The sequence below is a fragment of the Ips typographus genome, linkage group LG5 (assembly GCF_016097725.1).
Source record: "Ips typographus isolate SLU linkage group LG5, UJ_Ityp_2.0, whole genome shotgun sequence".
In the NCBI taxonomy this organism is placed as follows: domain Eukaryota; kingdom Metazoa; phylum Arthropoda; class Insecta; order Coleoptera; family Curculionidae; genus Ips; species Ips typographus.
In genome coordinates this window covers 13,477,570-13,500,014 of record NC_138426.1, presented here as the reverse complement: position 1 = coordinate 13,500,014, position 22,445 = coordinate 13,477,570, and the positions used below count along the sequence as shown (strand labels likewise).

The 22,445-nt window shown below is 34.6% G+C and overlaps 4 protein-coding genes across 7 annotated transcripts; 2 read left to right on the top strand and 2 right to left on the bottom strand.

Annotated features, from left to right (window-relative positions):
• Positions 1-48: 48 nt before the first annotated feature.
• On the bottom strand, positions 49-5,883 carry eve (homeobox protein even-skipped). 2 transcript variants are annotated; one of them, XR_014178431.1, is made up of 4 exons: positions 5,567-5,883; positions 4,460-4,650; positions 895-1,848; positions 49-837 (listed from the first exon to the last, which is right to left on the bottom strand). XR_014178431.1 is itself a non-coding variant. In XM_081980503.1 (3 exons), the coding sequence occupies exons 1-3, from the start codon at positions 5,724-5,726 to the stop codon at positions 1,318-1,320; spliced, it is 882 nt and encodes a 293-aa protein (XP_081836629.1). In that variant the 5' UTR covers positions 5,727-5,883; the 3' UTR covers positions 49-1,317. The 2 variants fall into 2 exon arrangements, 1 of the variants encoding a protein (XP_081836629.1); XM_081980503.1 differs by having other exon boundaries at positions 49-1,848.
• LOC145729650 (hapless 2) lies at positions 2,909-11,368 on the top strand. 3 transcript variants are annotated; one of them, XM_081980494.1, is made up of 13 exons: positions 2,911-3,066; positions 5,791-5,852; positions 5,912-6,004; positions 8,004-8,632; positions 8,694-8,856; positions 8,912-9,037; positions 9,138-9,422; positions 9,467-9,673; positions 9,724-10,047; positions 10,100-10,501; positions 10,553-10,751; positions 10,805-11,157; positions 11,213-11,368. In XM_081980494.1, the coding sequence occupies exons 3-13, from the start codon at positions 5,986-5,988 to the stop codon at positions 11,326-11,328; spliced, it is 2,823 nt and encodes a 940-aa protein (XP_081836620.1). In that variant the 5' UTR covers positions 2,911-3,066; positions 5,791-5,852; positions 5,912-5,985; the 3' UTR covers positions 11,329-11,368. The 3 variants fall into 3 exon arrangements, with proteins under 3 accessions (XP_081836621.1, XP_081836620.1, XP_081836619.1); XM_081980495.1 differs by lacking the exons at positions 5,791-5,852; positions 5,912-6,004 and having other exon boundaries at positions 2,909-3,066; XM_081980493.1 differs by lacking the exons at positions 2,911-3,066; positions 5,791-5,852; positions 5,912-6,004 and having other exon boundaries at positions 7,910-8,632.
• A 3,592-nt stretch (positions 11,369-14,960) lies between these two features.
• Dhfr (dihydrofolate reductase) lies at positions 14,961-15,799 on the top strand. Its single transcript, XM_081980505.1, has 3 exons — positions 14,961-15,178; positions 15,238-15,633; positions 15,683-15,799. Exons 1-3 carry the CDS (start codon positions 15,099-15,101, stop codon positions 15,756-15,758), a joined length of 552 nt encoding a protein of 183 aa, XP_081836631.1. The 5' UTR covers positions 14,961-15,098; the 3' UTR covers positions 15,759-15,799.
• On the bottom strand, positions 15,787-22,392 carry Pdk (pyruvate dehydrogenase kinase). The gene is given in 9 exon segments (XM_081980497.1): positions 15,787-16,568; positions 16,571-16,706; positions 19,051-19,275; positions 19,353-19,480; positions 19,483-19,527; positions 19,583-19,768; positions 19,874-20,127; positions 20,421-20,559; positions 22,112-22,392. Coding segments are annotated over 9 exon segments (1,266 nt in total). The 5' UTR covers positions 22,212-22,392; the 3' UTR covers positions 15,787-16,515.
• Between the last annotated feature and the right edge of the window lie 53 nt (positions 22,393-22,445).

The following is a 22,445-nucleotide window of genomic DNA, read 5'->3' as shown; positions in this document are numbered from 1 at the left end:
AATAGCTACTATTGTTAAAGGTGTGCAAGAATAAAATAAAACCATATCTTTAATCTCATATCTATGTTTTATTACATAAAATGTTTATTATTCCTAAATAGGTACATAATATCTCTAACAGAAAGCTCTATGGTACAGTATGGAACAGGTCGAACATAATAATTATAATAATTGACAAATGCACAATAAAGAAATAAAGTCTAAAATATTTTTATAAATAACGAGTAAAAGAGAACGTATTTAGTTCTCCCCCACCCATTTGACAGTAACCCATGAAATTTGCATTCATTTTTATTATACGACTATATTTTACTTATAACTTAGATCACGTTCATCTTTGGCATTGGTCAACGTAAAATCTACTCAAGGTAAAACTAAATTAAATTCTATAAAACCAAAACTGTCATTACTGCTTTTATTACAGTTTCAAACAATTTTTGATCTAAAGATTGCAACTCACGAAAGAAAAGATTTTTATAAATCAAGAGGAAAATAATAAAAAAAAAACGTTTAAAAAAGTACAGGGTGATCCAATAAGCACGCGGCTGCTTCTTGAAAACTATACAGGGTGTCGGTTTTGACAGGAAAACCCCATTTCCCGGCTACATAAGAAAAAACTAGTATACATGTCCAGAGGTCAATTAAAAAAAAAAAAGATTAATGGCAAACATCGAATTTCGATATTTTGTCAGTTTTTCAAAATGTTGCTCATTTTGAAAAAACTTTTTTTTTCTGTACCATTTATCTTTTCTCAAAAATCGACCTATAGACTTGTATACTAGTTTTTTCCTGTCAAAACACTCTAAATCCTGACACCCTGTAATAATTTTCAACTTTCTAAATCCACCGCTAGGGAGCGTTTTAATACCACTAAAATAAAAAATTCTGAAAAACTCTGAAAAGATAAACGGAATGGTATAGCAAAAATGTGATAAACAGGCAATTACGTTCATTACATTTTTGCTTTATTTAACTGTTTTTGGGTATTTTTTAACCTTAAAGCATTTTTTCGTGCCCCCATTTACTGGAGATATTTTTTTTTGTGCTTCTTGGAACACCCTGTACAAGTAAATAAATTACTTACACATTTATTTATGAAAATCTTTCCGTGAGAACCGGCTTTAACTTAAATCGATCTATTAAAACTGGATGCAAGTAAATACGTAGATTTTATCCAGGCACGTGGTTCTTTTCCCTGCAGTTGCATTCAGTTTTAGTAGAAAACTTAAAAAATTATTTACATTTTCAAAGAAAAGTGGTCTTTTCTCCTTTCTAACTAGTGAATTAAGATTTACAAATTTTTTTATAAATCAATATTTACGATTCCGATTTATAGGGTTTGAACAGTTTAGGTTTGTCGCTTTGAATTTGCGTTTGATGATGGGTTGTTAATTTCGTCGAGGGAATTAACAACAAACTATCATTAGTGGGAGGACTTTGACTAATTTCCGAACGATGCGAATCGGTCGGTGAAATTTTTTGGTGCATTGGTTGGTAGGGCATATCGCCAAAGTTTAGGTTAATGTTTAGGCCATGGTGATGAGGTAGATTTGGCCCTAAACCATTGGGCAAACTGCTGTGGTTGGACGCGAATGCCATATTTTGATGGTGGAGTAGGTTAGGGTTGGGCATAGGTACTGAAGGGTGGACACCAAAAGGGTGGCTGGGGTAGGGAGTGTACCGAAAATGGGGTGGGTACATTGCTGTTGGTGGAGGGTAATTTACCGTTGATGCTGCCGCTTGTAATATTGATGCGGCAAATAATGGATCGTTGTATACTGCGGTTAATGGCCAAGCTATTGCCATTCTTTGTCTCTTGTCTTTCATTCTTCTGTTTTGGAACCACACCTGTAACAATAAAAATAAAGATTTAGTTAACTGTTTAATGCGTCAATTAAGACGGGCTTTTAGAAGCATCAAAAGGTATAATAACATTTCATTGACACAACCAATTTCCAGTTAATTATTTAAACAAAGAGTAGAACAAAAGCTCGCCTTTAGTAGCTAATGCCGGCTTTATTGCCTTGATCTTTCTCAAGTAGTTAGCATGTCGTAAAACGCATGATACCCCAACTTATCGTCCATTAGGCCGCGACCGAACATTATAATACGATCTGCGTATCGGCGGCATGTTTAGATGTTCTTAAAAGCTTATTAGCTGTTTATTTGACCAGCAAATGTGCTAATTGCCAGCCACCGGCTATAATATATTAAACGAAACCTATACGATTGTAAATGGGCGGAAGTTACCGCTAAGTTTCACAAAAAACACCGCCGACCACAATGGCCGCTCTTATATGTATTTTTTATTTACCACCAAGAGCTCTAAGTGAGATCTGAAATTTCTGTGACGTGGGAGTCAATTACCTACTTTTAAGACACAATTGGTAATACGTGAATAAATTTACCACCACTGAAATCCACATCAATAATGACGTAAAGTGTCCCATATATCACACTTTATTAAGTAATATTCGGAAGGTTATATGTCATAAAATACAGTAAAAATGTTTAGTAATCAGAAAGTCCTTCATAACTAAAACATAACCAAAGTTTCATATACGAAAGACTACTATATTTGAAGAAAAATTTTAATTATACAGGGTATTAATAGTAGCATTGTGGAAGCATTGTTTCCGTTCATTTTAGGGACACACCCTGTATAGAAAAAAAAACAAAGCAAACTTCTACTAAAAAATGTAGTAACCACTATAGCTTTCTAATTTTTTAAACCACTTTACTTAAAGCAAACTTACTGCAAATGCTTATTGTTGCGAACAAATCTATTTTTTATAGTGCTAACTACGGAACGCTCCTGTGTGTGTCGTTTTTATTTCGGAACGCGCTGCTCGCGAAAAGAGACGCGTTTTTAACCTAACCTTGTTTTTTTGGTTATGATTAATCACAATAAACAACAATAAAGTTGTTTTAGATGTTATTTTACGTGAAATTCTTAAAATCTACACACAGTCTAACCACTAGCTACTAGCCACTAACCACAGACCTACCCATTCTTCTTTGATTTCTATTATACAGAGTGATGGAGAGGAGAAGATTTCGAAAACGGTAAGAGATACAGAGTTTGATTAAATTTATGGCAAAATTGGACACTGAAACTTCCAGATACAGGGTGTCTCTAAAAGGTCTGTACAAAATCCTATGACATATTCCTGACATCAAAATTTAAAACAACTTACCCCAGTCCGAAATTACTCCATTTTTGAGATACAGGGTGGTAAAGTTAAAAAATATATCAGAAATAGTAGTAAAAACGTGTCCAAATTCGAATCTCAATAAACGCTTGAGTACCAGATTTAAAAATAATACGTTACAAAATGTGCATTATATTTAAAAAACTCGATTTTTATTTTTTAACTTTACCACCCTGTATCTCGAAGATGAAGCAAGGAATATGTCATAGGATTTTGCACAGACCTTTTAGACACACCCTGTATATCCTTAGAAATTGAAAATTGTTTTTTTGTTAATTTATTTGGTGAGTAACACTTTACATCGTGGCAATATCATATTATTTTGAGATCCAACGTTTCAATGTTTGGTTACCATCATTAATTTTTCTTATGGGCGCCATACTGGATTTTGAAAACATTTAGTTTATTCTTGCAATTTTACGATTTTTTTTTCTCTAAAACATAACAACGTAATCTTGATGTTGGTTAGCAAAAAGAGAAACGTCGGACTTCGGTACAGTAGAAAAAATTGCAATGATAAATTATCAATTACTTGCAATTTTCCAATCAACAATAAAAACATATTTTTTGTTATTTCTGAAAAATTGGTAGAAAACAGCTCTATTCGAAAAATTGTTGGTTGGATTGTAAGTAGTATAACTTTACTATCTATATTAGTAAGAAAAAAAATCTAATAAGTTCATCCCCTTGAAGAAGAATGCAAAATCATTCATTAATGAGTCCCATTAATACACGATTTTATCATAGGCAACCAACTATACGTTCATAGAATAGTTCCACCCTTCTTTATTTATATTAAACAGAGAGAGAACACATTATTTAGTTGACATCCACCATTGCCGACAGAACTAACTGTCACTGTCATTGTCAAGGGTGCCTATGATTTCGGTTTGCCGTGTTGCGTATACAACTGACAATTAGGTACTGTTTTTCAAATTTTTTAGAATAAAAAATGTTTTTTTTTAAAGCGGTCTAAAATATGCTCATACATTATGTTACTAGTACAGTAACGAATTTTCATTGTGCTAGTAAATAAATGTCAATATTGTCATTTTGCGAAAATTAGCAAACAAAAGCGTTAGTTTTAACACATTCAAACAAATGAATACAATTTTTTTGAATATTCATAAAGCTCATTTTCGCTTATTGTAAAACTGAATTATAATGACAGACACCGTTACCGTGGTTATTTGTTTCAAACCAATTTCGACCTTATACAAATAAAATTTTTATTAAATGATACTCACTTTAATTGTGCTTTCTGGTAAATTCAGTTGGGCGGCAAGTTCCACCCTTCTAGGCCTCGACACGTAATTTTCTTTATAAAACTCTTTTTCTAATCTGCTCAGCTGTTCTCTGGTGAAGGCCGTCCGATACCGTCGGATGTTGGGATCCGTTTGTTGGGAAGACAGCTTGCTGTCCGACGGACACGATGTTTCTGCACAAGAACACAATTCGTTAAATAAAACAAATCATAAAACTTAAAAAGTGTGGGCAACTGCCTAGATCAAGTGGCCCATCATATAAGGGTAACATATAAGTGTTTAATGAGCAATTAACGCGACTTTCGGAACCTCGAGAAAAGGAAGAAAGTCTAGACTCGAGTGGATGCTAAATAGCATCAACAGACGTTCCCTTGTTTTGAAACCACTTTAAATGGTTAAATGGGTGAAGCAATTCGGAAGCAAGGGCGACTCACTTCCGCCACTGTAAAATGTTAATTTTAGCGATATTTCAGTGATTACAGGCTAAAGTGGTTGCCTTTTAACAAAAATGTTTTTAAAACTTTATTATTAAATAATCCACTAATGTATTGTCAGTGACATATTCCAGACCCATTTATAGAACCTTGCCTGATTACTATAATTAGATGGATTATGGTGTCAAAATTAGAATGAACAATCTATAAATTGGACAAGAAGCAGGTTTTAAATTGACTGCACAAGGTATTTTTTAATAAAGAATGTGTCTAAACGTTTTAAAGATATAATTTTATGTAAAAAGAGTACTTCCATTGAAAGGCCAGCTACCCCACCAGACTTGCTTAAGTTGGATTTTTTTGTATGGGACACTGAAAATCTTATGCAGGAAATGAAAGTATAAGTTGAAGCACTAAAATGAAAGGAAAAAGGCAGTTTGAAAAATCATAAAAAAACTGTAAAAATAATATGCTTTTTTGTTATGGTTATGTAAAAAATACGAGAAGTAAAGACAAGAATTATTGTTAAGTAGTAATATTTATTAAGAATAAATCTAAAATGGAATTTGGCTTGCTGACTGAAAATAAGTATACAATACCACAAATTCCAAATTTTTTCATATTCTCAACACTACTAAAAAAAAATGAAATTTACCTGTTCCAAAATTGGTATTTGGTGATCGTGGAGGAGTATCACTACTTTTATGTAAATCACTATCGACGTAATGTGGCGGCATAATGTCCAAAACCACAGAACCATGATGGGAATCATCATTTTGATGGCCAAACATTTTATAACTGTCTTGTGTATGCATACCGAACTATATACAATTTTTTTTTCAAAATAGTCAATTTCACTAACGCACAATCAACTTTCAGAACCTGCTGTATTCGAACACTGTGAACCACGTATTTACTTCAGCAACTCTCTGGTTAGAATGGTTGGTTGTAGACAGACCCTATTTAAGCAGGTATTGGGCTTATAGATCCAATTTTACAGGGCGTGGCCAATACGGAACCTGGTTGGCTGTGGGTAAAACGAGCGGTGATTGGCGAGTCCGCCCATGGTTCTTTATGTTCAGATGGTTTAAGGGTACAAATCGTTTCACACGTCTTTATCTGCCCTAAGTAGATGTCGAAATGTATTAGGTCGACATGGGGTGCCGCTGCTCTTAAGTCTTAATGAGAAATTCTTTCCGCTCCCCCTGCTTTCGTTTTATTAGGTTGTTCATATTGATTAACTTTATAAAGCTACCAAATTACCATATTTAGCTATGTTAGAAAATCTTGTTAAGATGAAAGATATAAGACTGCTTGTTATAGTCTTTTCTACATGGTGGTCCAGTTTTAAATGTCAATAATTCACCAATGGATAGCCAATCAAAAAATAAGTTGACATGTCATTTTCCTGAAGAACGCTTCCTAAGGAAAACACAGACCTTCAAAATTTTTGGACTAATTTAATTCTAAAAATTAGTGTTTAAGACTAATATCGTAGCATTTAATGCCAAAATTGTTTATTTTCATCAATGAAGAGTCTGAAACTTAACTTTTACTAGAAAAATTTGTTTAAAATTCGATTTTTCAGTCTTAAAGCAAACTGAAGCGTCTAGAAGTCAATTTAATACTGACAAAGCGTAAAATGGCATGTTTAAGCCTATGGAAAATGTAAAAATAGTTTTTTAACTTTGCTATGTCAAAAACTTGGTGAAGATAACCCTAAAACTCGATTTTCCTAGCTGAAAGCAGTTTTAAAGCCCTAAAAATAGTCCAGAGTTCTAAGAAAATCAAAAGCAAAGGAAACAAACCTGAAAAGTTAGTCTTCAAGTAAATTTTTATCAATCTAATGCCAATATCCGGTATTTAAGACTATCTTCAAGACTAAAATATTGAAATGTATTTTTAATCTATGAAAACTTACTTCAAATGGACATTTTAAGCTTTTGATGTCACTTTTCATTGGTTTAGAGTTACTTTTTGGTGTCCAAGTCAATTTTCAAGACTGAAATGTGTGAATTTGTAGTAAAAAATTGTAGATAAAGTAGTTTATCATCACTACAACCTAATTTTCACTACTAAAGTTATTCAACTTATCTGAAAACTATAACGACTGATTACAAAGACAGTTTTTAAGCCTTTCAAGACAATTTTTACAGTTTCCAAGTCAATTGCCAAGGCTAAAATCTTTCAATTTGTGAAAACTGGTCAAAAGACAATTTTTAAACCTCTCAAGTTAATTTTCACCGTTTCAAAGTAAATTTACTCGTTTCTAAGTCAATTTTCAAAACTAAGTCTTTCAATTTGTCTGGAAACTATGAAAACTGGCTACAAAGACATTTTTTAAGCTTCTTAAGTAAATTTTCACTGTTTTCAAGACAATTTTTAAGTTAAGTTGGGTTGATTTTGGGTCTTTGAACGTAATAACTCAATTATCTCGTAAACGAAGCTTCAAATCATAAGAGGTATTTTGCCAAATTGGACAAGTAAAGTAAAAAAAACTGAAATTTTTGAAAAATATCCAGAGAATCAGGCAGAAACATGAAAACCATCTTCCTGTATCTACGCTACTTGGCAAACGTCATTCATAATAAGTATTAATTTCATAAGTGCTTGTTCCAAATTTATTTATTTATGACAAAAAACCGGATTTTTTAAATTGAAATTTGAAGGAGAAATACTCAAATAATTTGAAAACACTCTGTGGAACTCTTATATGATTCACTGATAAAGTAGTTATCAACTTATCAACTCGAATGACATTAAAGTGCTTATTTCACCTTTGCTGTGCATTATTAATTAGCAAAATTGCACTTTTTACAAAAACCGACATTTTTCCAATTTTGAATGATTTTGTTTTTTTTGGAGTAAATTAAATAATTGACAAAAAAGAGAATTTAGAAGAATTTAAAACTTTGTGATATAAATAGGTATTTTGCTGTGCTTTTGGAGAAAAATAAAAATTTGCCAAAATTACACCAAAACTGTCAAATTTTCAGTGTCAAATTTTGCTATTATGTAACCATTCTATAAATGACACATGTTTCCTTCTATGGCACATATCCACGTTTTTTTTATTATTACTTTTGTTCAAGGCGTCAGAGATCAGGGTGTTTTAGAAAACACGGTGTCCCAACCGGATTTTATGAACGGCATTTCCTTCCCATACCAGCAATCGCAAGAAATTTACACCGAAATCAGCAAAGAACCACGCAGAAATGCCCCCGAAACCCAACCAAGTCCAGAACCGACCAATTTCGAAATCAAAGCCACAATGACCAAGTGTCCTAACCCGAAAGTGTGCGACTGCGAAAACTCATTTCAGTGTTCAGCCAACACTACCTTGAACACCAATTTGCGTACTAAAGAGTACCGGTCCAAGTGCGAAGAACTGGCCGATGATAAAATCCTAAAAAATTGCGAGAAGAAGGTTTCATTAACTTTGAAGATTAAGAACAAAGGGATGACGTACTGTAATCCCCAGTACATCGTCCTGGATCATGTGATTGACGGTTTAAGCGATGAGAAATTGAAGTTGCTCAATCCGTACGTGTTGAAAATCACGCAAAGACCAGTTTATCAAGTGTACGATTTGTTGTTTGAAACTGTGGTCAATGCTGGACCGTCGGAAAGGGTGGTCAATAAGAACGATCCTGGATTTACTGGTTGCAGTACTGATTCGGCCAATCCAACTTGTGGTACTGTACGTTATGATGAAAAAGAGGTAAGTTTGTTTTTTAGATTCTGTGTAAGAGATTCAGAGAGTTTAAGCATAATTTTTCTAGGTTCCTTATAGTTCTGGATTTTGTTGTTCTTGTGCATCACCACGTTCTTCCGAACTGAATCCAAACATAAACAGTCCTTCACTTGATAGCCTTCAACAATCGGCAATCAACAAAGACCTGTCCGGTTTAGGATTGGACTCGTCTCAATCGAACAATGAATTTGGTTGAAACGATCATATACCGACTTTTTGTAAAACTATAAAACAAATCTGTTGTAGGCAGTGGGCTGGTAGGAAATGACGCAATAAGAGATGCAATAACAATAAACGGAAATCCCATTTTAGACAGCAAAAGAAATAATCCGATACCTTTTAGAGCTTCACGCCAGACTGGCACCAAAACAGGTAAAAACTAGAGCACAATGTGATACTTACTTTTTTATGATGTCATAAATAGTCCCGTTCTAGCTCAAAAATATATTATAAGTAAATAATTAATCAAAAGGTACAAAGAAAAAACGTCTTCAACGACGAGGAGGTCAGGATTGTGGCGACGACTACACTCCAAAGAACGCCGATCCGAAAACATACCACGACAGTGCTCATTGTATGGATTTTTCGGACATATGGTATTCCATATACAGGATAGCTCATCCGGATATTGATCACTCGGTCGATGTGCAAATATTCGAGAAAATTACCGCGGGAAGAAGAGTTTTCTGGAGGGAAATTACCTGTTCTGGAGCAATATCGGTTGGAACTTCAGACCAAAGATATGCTAACAAAGAAGGTAGATTACAAAAACAGTAAACCACCATAATAGTTTTTGAGCAGGAAATATTCTGGCCTACTACACGATCAATCCACAAGTGGACAGCGAATTTGCTTTGGACTGCAAATCTCACATGTTACTAATCCCTGAAGTGGTTGGAAAAGACGTTAACGAAAGCCAATATCCTGAAATGTGTGGTGGTCCACCCGAATACCTGGTGATACGCGAGAGTGACGTGGATCTTAGCGGTCAAACTTGCAACAAACCTGGTTAACACTATACTTCTTTTTGTAACTGTGCCTCTATATAAATTTGTCAGGGGTTGGATATGAGGCTTTTGCAAAACAACCCAAAAAGTGTGACAGCGACCAGAATTCCTGCCTGCAAAACCAACCCAAACATATGTGGAAACATGACCACGATTTGGAGAGTAGTGGTAAAAAAGGGTGTTACTTTCTTAAAAATTTTGGTTTGTTACCACAAAACCCCGTCCACATAAAACCATGCAACGGAAGCGTTAAAAAGCCCCAGAATAAACTATTATTCATGTATTATTTGGCTCCTATGGTTAGCAGTGTTAATATCAATTTTGCTGCCGATACAAACTCCATTTTGAAACCTGATTCTTCAGCCATGATAACCGGTATTCATATTATAGTCAATCCAACATTTTTTTAAAGACAAATAAATTTTAGAAGTTTACACCGAAACGCTAAATCCTAAAAAAGTGACGGTAACTGCGAAGATTTTTAACTCTGGGTTGGTGACCAGCGTCTTCTACGTGGGAATCGGAGCTTGTCCTCTGGAAATTCCGGCCAGTTTTGGCAGTATCAGCTCTCAGCCAGTCCTCATAGCTCCACAAAACCAGCACATGTTCAATTTGGAAATTTACTGCGAGCTACCGATTAAAAACTTTTACTGTTCCTTGGAGGTGTTCAATTTGAAGCAACAACTGATCGCAGTCAGGAGGATTCGTTTCAAAAAAACTGACAGATGCATATGCGTTTGGTATTGTCTTTGTACGTGCTACAATTCGGATTATGGCTTAAAGTGTAACCCATTGGAGGTTGAACAATATCATGCTGCAGGCTTTCAAGGTTTGACAATGATTTTCGAAGATATTGATGTTACAGATATTTGGTGTATAGGAGGAATGCCTGTTGCAAGCCAAGTGGTCAACTATTCCGCTTTAGATGATACAGTATCCGTAACACTTCATATCATCCTATATTTTTGTCTCACCTTATGGTACATGGGTTTAATCAAAGCTTTGATAGGTTGCTGCGTTTTGCCTATAGGACTGTGGGGTTTGGATAAGATTTTAGATCTCCCAAAGAAGCTTAATAAGTAATTAACTATTTGAAAAATCTTGCTGGTGGATGATAGTTTGACAATTTTAGATACTACGAGCCCGAATTGCAAGACGTGAAAGTGGTCTACGACGATGAGGGATGGCCAATACATCCAGAAACTAGCAAAAAAGTGCACAACGTAGCTCCACCTACCCAATTCGCTATCAATATGGTGTTCTTTTTCCTGTTTCCACTTGCTCTGGTCTGGAACACAATCAAGAACCTTCTGGGTCCTAAATATTCAACCGATGACATGTTGGACGACTTGTACGGTTGCCAGTGTCATCCAAGTCGAGCCATTTTAAAGGCCAAAACTAACCGACCAAGTAGCGTGTTCAAATGCAGAAGAAATACTAAAAGTAAAGAGACGATAAAATTTGATAACAAATCTACCAGCAAAGGTAAGAAATTAATGAAATTCATGTGAGGTATAGTAATAAAGTGTAAATAATTCAGAAAGTCGAAATCCTAGTCGATCAAGCAGTAAAGCTGATGGTAGCCAGAAGAAGAAAAGTCTACTCTGCTGCAGACGATCAAAAAGTAAAGAAAGCCAAAGCGAAGAAAAGAAATGATTTCAAAGAAAAAATCAAATATTAAACGAATGTTCTCTGTTCAGTGACTTCTGACTGTTGCAGCACATCCCTTATCTTCATCCCGTAACTGTTTTAAATTGTCAGAGGCCTCTAGAACCATTTTGAAAGTGTCAAAGCTTACTAGATACTACTACAAACCTTCCAATAACTGCCAGAGGCCTCTAGAACTGTCTTAAAAGTGCCAGAAGCCTCTACATGTGTCTTAAACCTTCCAACAATTTTATGAAATTGCCAGAGGCCTCTAGAACCATTTTGAAAGTGTCAAAGCTTACTAGATACTACTACAAACCTTCTAATAACTGCCAGAAGCCTCTAGAAATGTTTTAAAAGTGCCAGAAGACTTTACATGTGTCTTAAACCTTCCAACAATTTTATGAAATTGCCAGAGGCCTCTAGAACCATTTTGAAAGTGTCAAAGCTTACTAGATACTACTACAAACCTTCCAATAACTGCCAGAGGCCTCTAGAACTGTCTTAAAAGTGCCAGAAGCCTCTACATGTGTCTTAAACCTTCCAACAATTTTATGAAATTGCCAGAGGCCTCTAGAACCATTTTGAAAGTGTCAAAGCTTACTAGATACTACTACAAACCTTCCAATAACTGCCAGAGGCCTCTAGAACTGTCTTAAAAGTGCCAGAAGCCTCTACATGTGTCTTAAACCTTCCAACAATTTTATGAAATTGCCAGAGGCCTCTAGAACCATTTTGAAAGTGTCAAAGCTTACTAGATACGACTACAAACCTTCCAATAACTGCCAGAGGCCTCTAGAACTGTCTTAAAAGTGCCAGAAGCCTCTACATATGTCTTAAACCTTCCAACAATTTTATGAAATTGCCAGAGGCCTCTAGAACCATTTTGAAAGTGTCAAAGCTTACTAGATACGACTACAAACCTTCTAATAACTGCCAGAAGCCTCTAGAAATGTTTTAAAAGTGCCAGAAGACTTTACATGTGTCTTAAACCTTCCAACAATTTTATGAAATTGCCAGAGACCTCTAGAACCATTTTGAAAGTGTCAAAGCTTACTAGATACTACTACAAACCTTCCAATAACTGCCAGAAGCTTCTAGAAATGTTTTAAAAGTGCCAGAAGACTTTACATGTGTCTTAAACCTTCCAACAATTTTATGAAATTGCCAGAGGCCTCTAGAACCATTTTGAAAGTGTCAAAGCTTACTAGATACTACTACAAACCTTCCAATAACTGCCAGAGGCCTCTAGAACTGTCTTAAAAGTGCCAGAAGACTTTACATGTGTCTTAAACCTTCCAACAATTTTATGAAATTGCCAGAGGCCTCTAGAACCATTTTGAAAGGGTCAAAGCTTACTAGATACTACTACAAACCTTCTAATAACTGCCAGAGGCCTCTAGAACTGTCTTAAAAGTGCCAGAAGACTTTACATGTGTCTTAAACCTTCCAACAATTTTATGAAATTGCCAGTGGCCTCTACAAGTATTTTAACAACTACAACTGTTTTAAACTGCCAGATCCTCTAGGACCAATTTGGGAAGTTCCATAGAACTTAAAAAGTGTCAGAGGACTCTAGAAGTGTCTTAAACCCTCCCAGATTAGTTTTAAATTGTCAAAAGTCTCTACGACCGTCTTGAGTGTGCTTAATATTACTGAGAACTTTCTGAGGACCTAGGACCATTCTGGATGTTCCATATATACATCCAAATGCTATTGCAAACTTTCTTAAAAAGAGTCAGAGAAGCCTCTAAAAGTGTCCAGACTTGTTTTAAATAGTCAGAGGCCTCTAGGACTATTTTGAATCTGCTACAGACGTTTCTAGTTCTACTGACAACCTTCTAAAAAGTCACAGAAGGCTCTACAATGATGGTTTTAAGTTGTCAGATGTCTCCAGAACCATTTTGGAAGTGCCGGAGCTCTCTAAATAATACTGAATCAAGTGTCAAATCAACTTCTACAAGTGTCTCAAGTCTCAAACCTAAGAATTGTTCTAGATTCATGAAGAAAGTGCCAATGGCTTCTAAATGCTTCTTAATGTGACCCAACAGTCGGAAGTCACTGTCATTTAACAGATTATACAGATGTTTTCAAAATGCAGTGACAATCGACAAGAACTAATTTTAGGATTTATGTATTTTACGGTCTAACAACATAAGCCGGGTTTACCCAGCTTCTAAGCCATAGTCGTAATCATAAATTTAAGTTTTGTCCACAAAATTGGACCTTACCTCCAACTTTCAACGCAAACAAGTAATAGAAATCATATTTGTTTAATTTACAACCCTTAAAGTAACAGATATTATCACTGTAATGACCCCAATAGAAATTATTTTACCGTAAAACCTTGAACAGCAGTACCTGTTTCGCAATATTAGAGGCTCAACTTTTATTTTAAAGGCGACAAATACAAATACAATTCCTCCTATTATCAGATAAAACTTGTCAAACAGTCTTAAGGCGCCATCTCCGACAGGTCTCAAGTACTGCTACTGTGGTACCAGATCAATCAATCCGTCTAATTTCAACAGAGGGCGCCAAAAAAATCTTGATTTTGCCCTTTTTCTTCAAGTTCTTTTAGTTATTACCTAAACGTACATTCTTAGCTAACTCACTGTCCTGATGTAACTCGGATATAAATCAATTAGGTTTTATTGGATGCATTTATATTTCCCCCTGTTTAGACTACTGTTTCAGTCATTTTTTAATTGATCCAAATTTAACACTGTAAAACACTCAAACACTTAAAATTATCTGGTCTGATTGTGCCAGAATAGTATAAACACTTTTAAGGCGGTTTAAAAAAAGACCGACATTAGTAGCTGTAAGAGGTACTAAATTTCGGGCTTCTGCCTTTTTTTATCGAGCGTCGACACGATAATTGAGGGTTCCTGGTGTATATCATCGCACTTTGGGACGTGGGAAGAGATCGTTGACACCTTTTATATTACCAAACACCCAATCAAAAACGCATAATACAATATCGTTTAGTGAGTCATCTGGATCCGTACGGAAATTATCCTGTTTTCGCCAATTAGGGAGGATGAAAAATTGTTTATTTTCAATGAACACTTCGTATTACGCGGGGATTTACACTTTTATTAGGGTGAATTCCCCGGCGTGCTATTAGAGCCCTTATTTTATCCCCGGTCGGTTCGCCGGCTCAGTTCTCTGCCGAGAAAAATAATAGAGGGTTGAGCCTTACGGTACGACACAATTATCTCGTAAGTTATATTTGTGATGGAATTTTATTCGTTTTAATTTCGATGTGTTGTTTCGTTTATGTTGTTCATTTAAGTCTTTTGTTCTACATGATGATATTAAAATATTAGCTTTAGTTAAGCTGAAAAAAGACTCTAATCATTCATAAAGAATGAAATTCACTGTTCATATCGATATCCACAGTATCGATAATAGATAACCGCAACATGCACATAGCTGTAACGTTGTCACAATTAATCAACAAAAATTTTATAAAAATAGTTGCAGCAACACCCAGTAAATTAATTTGAACCATTCATTATAATTTGATTTACTTCCACACAGCACACAAATTTTTGCAAAACTAAAACACCAATTTATTTACTAATCAATAAATGTCAAATAAAAGGTTCATCCGGCAACAGTGTTAATGTTTGACAGCATCATAGCGGTTAAAAAAGTTAGGTTAGGTTATACCAGTTTTATCTAAATTCAAAAGTTTTCAGAGTTAAATTGGTATTTTCAGTTAAAATCAAAACAATTTCCAAAACCTACGAATAAAACTTTAAAACACTATAATGGTGAAACTGAAACTAATAGTGGCTGCTAGCGAAAACATGGGCATAGGCAAAAATGGTGATCTACCTTGGAGATTAAAGTTTGTATTTTTCTACTTTTACTATTATTCACATAATTAAGTAAATAACTCATCACCAGGAATGAGATGGCGTATTTTAGTAAAATGACATCGACCACAAAAGACCAGAATCGTAAGAATGTAGTAATCATGGGTAGAAGGACCTGGGACTGCATCCCACCTAAGTACAAACCATTGCCCAACAGGATAAATTTCGTTTTAAGTCGGTCAGACTTGGATTTAAGCAGTTTTAAAGAGAGTTTCGCATTTAAAAGCTTTGAAGATGCTTATAGAAAGTTGAGTGATGAAACATTCCAGAAGAGTTATGAGGATGTTTGGGTAATTGGGGGATCAAGTATTTATAAAGAAGCTTTAGATTCACCTAATTTTTATAAGTTGTACTTGACTAAAATCCATAGAGAATTTGACTGTGATACATTCCTGCCTGAATTTCCGGATACACTAAAACCAATCAAGTAAGTTGTCACTGTAGGGTTGTTAAATATTTAATGTGTTTGCATGTAGGGAAAGTGGAGTGCCTGAGGAAATTCAAGAGGAAAATGGCCTTCAGTATACTTACCATGTTTATGTGAAGTCTTGAGGTAAGCACTTTCGAATAAACACTGGAATTCAATATTCAAATTGTGTTTATTATACCACTGTAGACATTTATCACACAATTATTAGAGTATAATTAATAGTTACCTCACTAAATTATCACTTTTCTCAAAATTTATAATTTTATATGCACTTCAGTTTGCATCCATCACAATAATTCCTGTCAGAAGTTTATATTTTACAACATTAATAAATAATAATAGAAATGTCCTTTTCAACAAAATAAAAACTAATCAAAATAATTTAATAAACTAAATGTACAACAATAATTATCTAGAATTTTTTACATAAAAAGAATAAAGCTTATAAATGTTTCTAGTGTAAAATAAAGCTATATAGTTGCACTATCTATAAATTATATAACATTTAACTAGTAAATCTTGCTAAAGCCTGAAAGTCCGACAACCTTTAGGCATTTTCCAATCAAAAACAATAAATGTTATTGCTTACCAAAATGTATCAGACAGACAATTAAAAAAGTGTTGGACATTATTCACTATTCTTGACTCAAAATTTTGTGGCAAAAAACAGGTTTTTGTGATGATTTGGTGGAGATTTTAGTTTTTGCCATTGAACAATTTTGATATGCAAAAATGAGCTTTAGTCACTGGATTAAAAATGTAAATTGTGAATCACTATTGGACACCATTAACACATTTCAGCTGAAATGGGTACTATCCTAAATATGTCCAACTTCATGCCCTATTACGATGACGACTAAAATAAATTGTACACTAACATTACAAAGCTCTGGTTAGAGCCTCATGAGCAGATTGGGGCAACTGGTGCTTTTAGTTTGTATACTAATTTGTCGGTCACCAATGTGGGTCGCTTGATTCGACCAATCGCCAGTTTGCACCGATGTCCTGTAGAATTTCGAGGTGGTCTTGTTGAATATGGGCAAAAGCTCGTTAGCCTCGTTTGTTAATGCCTGTAAATTTTGTTTTTTTGATTGTTAGTTGTGTCCAGAAATGCGGGAAAACATAATAATAAAGAGTATTATTAGCCCAGTCAACAAAAAAGTATAGAGGTGCTTGGAACCAATTTTTGCTTTCCTAACTTTGTTTGGACTTCTTAGGTGGACATATTAAAGTCCCCGCCCCTAGCCCTTGAGCCAAAGGAGTGTTAACAATTTTACAGAAACTAAAAAATTATGTTATCTAATGATAATTTAAGATAATCAGGTTAAGGAAGATTATTTAGAGTCCAGATTAAAAAGCACTAAAATCGTGGGAAAAAAGCACTTAAAAAGCAAAATTATTTTCTTCAAAAAAGCACAAAACTCTTCAGAGATGCAACATTTTTTTGAGTTTAACTTCTCTAGGAATTTTTTGAAGATTTCAAATTGCTGAAGCATACGGAAGATTTTAGACTGTTTTGAAAACTTTCAAAAGTGTTTTGAACTACTTGAGAGCATTTGGAAGGTTTTTGGACTGTTTAAACAGCATATTGAAGGTTCTGGAATGCTTTAGAGGTATTTGGAATCTCTTACACGGTTCACAAACTGCTTTAATATCTTCTGGGAGCTTCTAGCTTGAGACGACCGACTGCTTGAGAAGCATTTTGGAGTGTCTGTAGTGTTTTTAGACTACTTTAAGAGCATTGAAGATTCTGGATTGCTTTTAAGACATTTGAAAGTTTTGAAACTGCTTTAGAAGCATACAGAAGCTTCTAGACTGCCTTGACATTTTTTGAGAGTGTCTTGACTAGTTGAAGATTATTTGGAAGCCTTTAGAGTGTTCTAAAAGCTTTGGAAGCTTCCGGACTGTTTTGGAAGGCTTTAGACGATATGAGAAACATTTTGGAGTTTCTGTAGTGTTTAAAAACCTTTTTAGACTACTTTAGGAGCATTTGGAAGGTGTTTGGGCAATTTAAAGAGCCTTGAAGGTTCTGGACTGCTTTTAAGACATTTGAAACCTTGTAGACGGTTTTAAAAACTTTTGGAAGCCGGTGGAACTGCTTTTGAGAGTTTCTAGATAAATTGAAAAGCATTTGGAAGCTTTTAGAAGCTTCTAGGCTGCTTGGTAAGCTTGCAAGGCATTTTAGAGGTTTTATAGTGTTTTGGAATGTTTTTACATTTTTGTAGACTACTTCAGGAGTATTTGGAAATTTTTTGGTTAGTTTAAATTTGTAAACTGATACTTATACATTTTTCAACATGTTTTTGTCGTTCAGAACCTTCAATATCTCAATATAGCAATTTTTTGTCAAAGCAGATATTAGATTAGTTTATTTTTAAAAAACTTGAAAAGCTTGTTTTGTAAAAAACTAGTAAAAGCATCAACAAAATCTGTCAAATAACGCGTTTTTGCATAAATCGTACACATTAGATGTCAAAGGTTGGTTGCTTTTTTTACAAAAAGTAAAATTTCTAGAAATCCAGACTCTAGTAATTATTATTCGAATGTGCTGATGAAAACCTGAAGGATAAGAGAAATTATGGCGACAATCCCAAGTAATTTAATTGTAAAGCCATTTGATGGAACCGGCTTCTCAAATTGGGAGTTTTGAGTAAGTTGAGCAACAAGGTGTTTTGGAAATGTTGTTGTCAACAGCCACAAATGAACTTGCAGTTTTTAATAAAAACGATATAAAAACTCGGAATTTAATTGCTCAGTTATTGGCTGATAATGTTCTTGAAATGGTGAAAACCAAAACTACACCTAAAGAAATCATGAATGAGTTGAAAGGTACTTTTCAAAAGCAAGGAATAGCAAACCAGGAGGAAATACTTTGAAAAAGGAAAAGTCAGTGATTTCCTTTTGAATTTGAAAAAAACAGTCTCAGAGTTAAAAAACTGTGGTGGAAACATAAATGACACAGAGGTAGTTACACCACTGCAATTGAAATTATTTTTGTCAAATTGAAAGTAACATCTCTCTTGACTTTGTAAAGATATCACTCTATACAAAATAAAAGTTGAAAAATCGCTACAAGTTTTACTCGGTCAAGTTTTTCGGTATCTTTTACAATTTTCGAGATATCCGCGTTCGAATGTCTGTAAACTAACCGCGGCTTTCTAGAGCGGATATTTTGAAAACTATACAAGATATCAAAGAACTCCCAGATTTCTAAAATTCTAACTGAAATGGTGTTTCATTGCATTTCAACTGACATTCTTTATTTTTCCTGTTTCAGTAAAGTAAGGTTTGGTCAGTAAACATGGATATCACCTTCTAACTTAACTAGTCCAAACAAAGCATTTTCCTCTTTTTTTGAGAACAGAACGTGAAGTTACATTTGATGACTTGAGAGCCTTATAAAACAATACATACCTTCATGTAAATAACAGCGTCAGTCCCATAACCCTCGCACGATAATAAGACTAAGTCACCGTGAAAATATCGGGCATAAAGCCGTGAAATTGGCAAACCATATCCATAACCGGCCAATGGTACGGTATGGGCGTCAGATTTGCTTGGTTGCGGTGCAGTAGAATACATATATTTGAATAGATAGTCGGTGGTTGATCTTGCTATTCCACCACCCAAATCTGACATCTGTGAAGACACTCAAGTGTTTACAAAAATTATAATTTAACAAACACACTAATGAATAAATAAACAATAAAACAAACCTTTAAACAAATGTCCTCTTTACCCTTAGAGACTGCAACAGTAATAGGAGGAAATTCATCACTGGTATTGTGATATTCCATAACTGCGCGCATGGAGTTTTTAAACAGTTCAAACAGCATGTGATATAATGTGAGGGCACGTAAACGATGTTGATATAGTCATCCTTTTGAAGATCTACAAAATTAAACACTATTTTTGCGGTGCATAACAATTTGCACCGCAAAAGTACCGTTATGCTGGGCCTGCTGAATAATCAAGTCTGGTGATGCTAAATAGTACTGATCACACAAAAACCTGGCATTTTCGTAGGCGTCCTTAATAACACTGACCACATCGCACTGAGTGTCAATACACCCGATGTACTTGCTCTTGTTTGGCCCTGGAGCGTTCTCTAACTGTCCACCAAAGATCAGCGCTGCAAATAAAAGGACTTTTTAAAAATTAGAGGGATTTGAACACATATATTTGTGGTTTGGCTTAAACAATGCACAGGAGTCCGTGCGATTACTGGTCTACTTACTGTGTTGATTTATTAGCATTCTGATTGAAATTCTGGACATGTAAAACCTGTCCAGAAAATACTGGATGCTGTGTTCGGTGTGACAATCCACGTCGTGCGATTCTTTCAGTTCGAGCACTCCCTGGGCCATTGTTTCCACCACGTTACTGTGACGATTTCTGATTTTGACCAGTTCATCGCAAAAATGTTCCAGGGTACTCGGAGTTGGGTCGCGTTTCTCAAACTCTAATATTTCTTGAAAACTTCTCATGTACCTAAAATATTTATTATTTTCCAATTAGGTAGACTAATATCAAAAGTAACAATTGTTACTAGGAACATAATCAGGAAATAGTATAATTCAAGGACAAAGTCACAGGAAAAAATAACCATTAACATTGTGATCACCTTCAACTTGAACTGCTTACTAATAGGTACTAATAAATCAGAAAGATAGGAGAATATTGTGATACTATTACTAAGCATGTTGGATTACTATATTAGTGTTATAAAATCGTAAATGCATTATGAAAATAACTAAAATACTGCTAATAACATCGATATTTACCAATCATTAACAGCAATTACAGACGGCATTCTCAGTAGATTTTCCGGCAACAAGGCAATTTCCTTCATTATATTGGCTAACCGAACTGGTAGTTCTTTGCGTAGAAAAATAAAGGACTTTTCTTCTGAAGCATTTAGACCTAGAAAATAAGATTTGTCCTCATTATTTAGAGTTTTCCACGCTCTTTGATGTGATGGAGTCACATCTAGTGACAATTTTGTTTCTGGAAGTTAGATTACAAAATCTTATCTCAGTAAAACCTACTATTTAGCTCCAATATGGATAATAAACGTATCTATTCGTATTCTCTCCTACTTGCGTCTGTTTACTCATAATAATTACTGACCTTGGTTAAGTAGTCAACAAACAGTACTTAATTGCATATATTATTATAGTAGTAAAAAAAAACCTGATAGGATCACTCAGGATTGAATATAAACAAATAGAACAGGGACAACAAGTCAAAAATCAGTTATTGGCTCATTGTTGTCATCCATTGTGATTAAAATCATAAATAGTAAACCACACGCGGTAAATTGAACCTTTGAACCTAAATACAAAAAATATTGGCAATAATTGTGTGTGGGTCTGATATGGAACATCACAACAACCCAGTCGTTAAACTAAAATGTTGTATGTCCCAATTCCCATGTATTCCTAGGGGATCAGGTTATAAATAAACGCGCCTCACACTTTTCATCACCTTTTGGCGTTTGGCGAATAAATGATGCGCTTCCATTCATTTATTATAAAGTTGGTGCATCTGGCACTGGCTGGCATATAATATGCTATTTTAATTAGACCAGTCCAATTTCCTGTGACTATATGGCCTACGCTTTTATGTCAGTAATATTCCATTCAGGACTTTCGACAAAAATCCCCAAAAGTTGTGGTAATAACTAGTGATGTCATATCATGTGATTTTAACTAAATTACATACAAAGCGCTTTTCTAATTTCCAGTTAATGTTGATCAAAAGACTGCAAACAAGTTTTATCTTATAGGCACAATATAATTAATTAATCGAAACATATTTGAATCACAACTATCTAAATATCCTTATCAAAAACATTGTAAATCAATACCAATCTGAAATTGTTAAGTCTGTCTGGTTTAATCTTGTAATTTCGAGCTAGAATGTTACTTAAATTACCAGTGCAATCTGGTGCAATATGGGTGCTTCAAAATCACACCATTTAAGATGATTTTTAAATCTAAAAATGCTGCTTTAATGACATTTATTTGATTGTATAAAAAGAGCACTGACTTGTGAGTAATTTTCTGACATTGGTTGAGTTTAACCACCCTAGTTTAATGGAAATTCAATAACTTGTACAATACATGACAGCTGAAGGTCAAGCTAGAGGGTAACAAAATTGATTACCTACCCCTTTCATGTCCTTACAATAGAAATGAACTTTCATGGGGGGTTACAACAGCTTTTTATGTAAAATTGACTAAGTGAAGGGTATTTTTGAATTTAATTAGCACCAAAACACTATTTAGCAAAAATTAGTTTGCCCTTGTAAGATGACACAGATGCATTCAATCAGGAGTTTAAGGCTAATTATGAATTCATGAATCCAACACAGGAAAAAATACTGGATTTGTTTTTAAATACTGCGAATTTTTTTAACACTACTAGACAAGCAAGCACCAATTGAAACTTGAAAACAATCAAAAAAACTTACCGAAATCAATAAATTTCTTAATGGACAACGGCGACGGATTGAACTGGGAATAAAAATCCAGCATTTTGGATATGCTGAGCAATTTGTAGTTCAGTCTCATTATTTTTCAATGTGTTGTGACCGCGCTACCTAAACACTGAATGATTGGAAAAACGATGTAAACGACGGAATCCCGATATTTGCAATAAACAATACTTGGAATTTTGTTATGTCATTTGTAATAAACAAACTTTGACATCGACTTGATAGACTACCGTTTGTTCAACAAATAAAAATTCAACAACAAACTTTGGTTGACTTTGACAAACAGTCGCGCGCACCAGCTGATTGACCG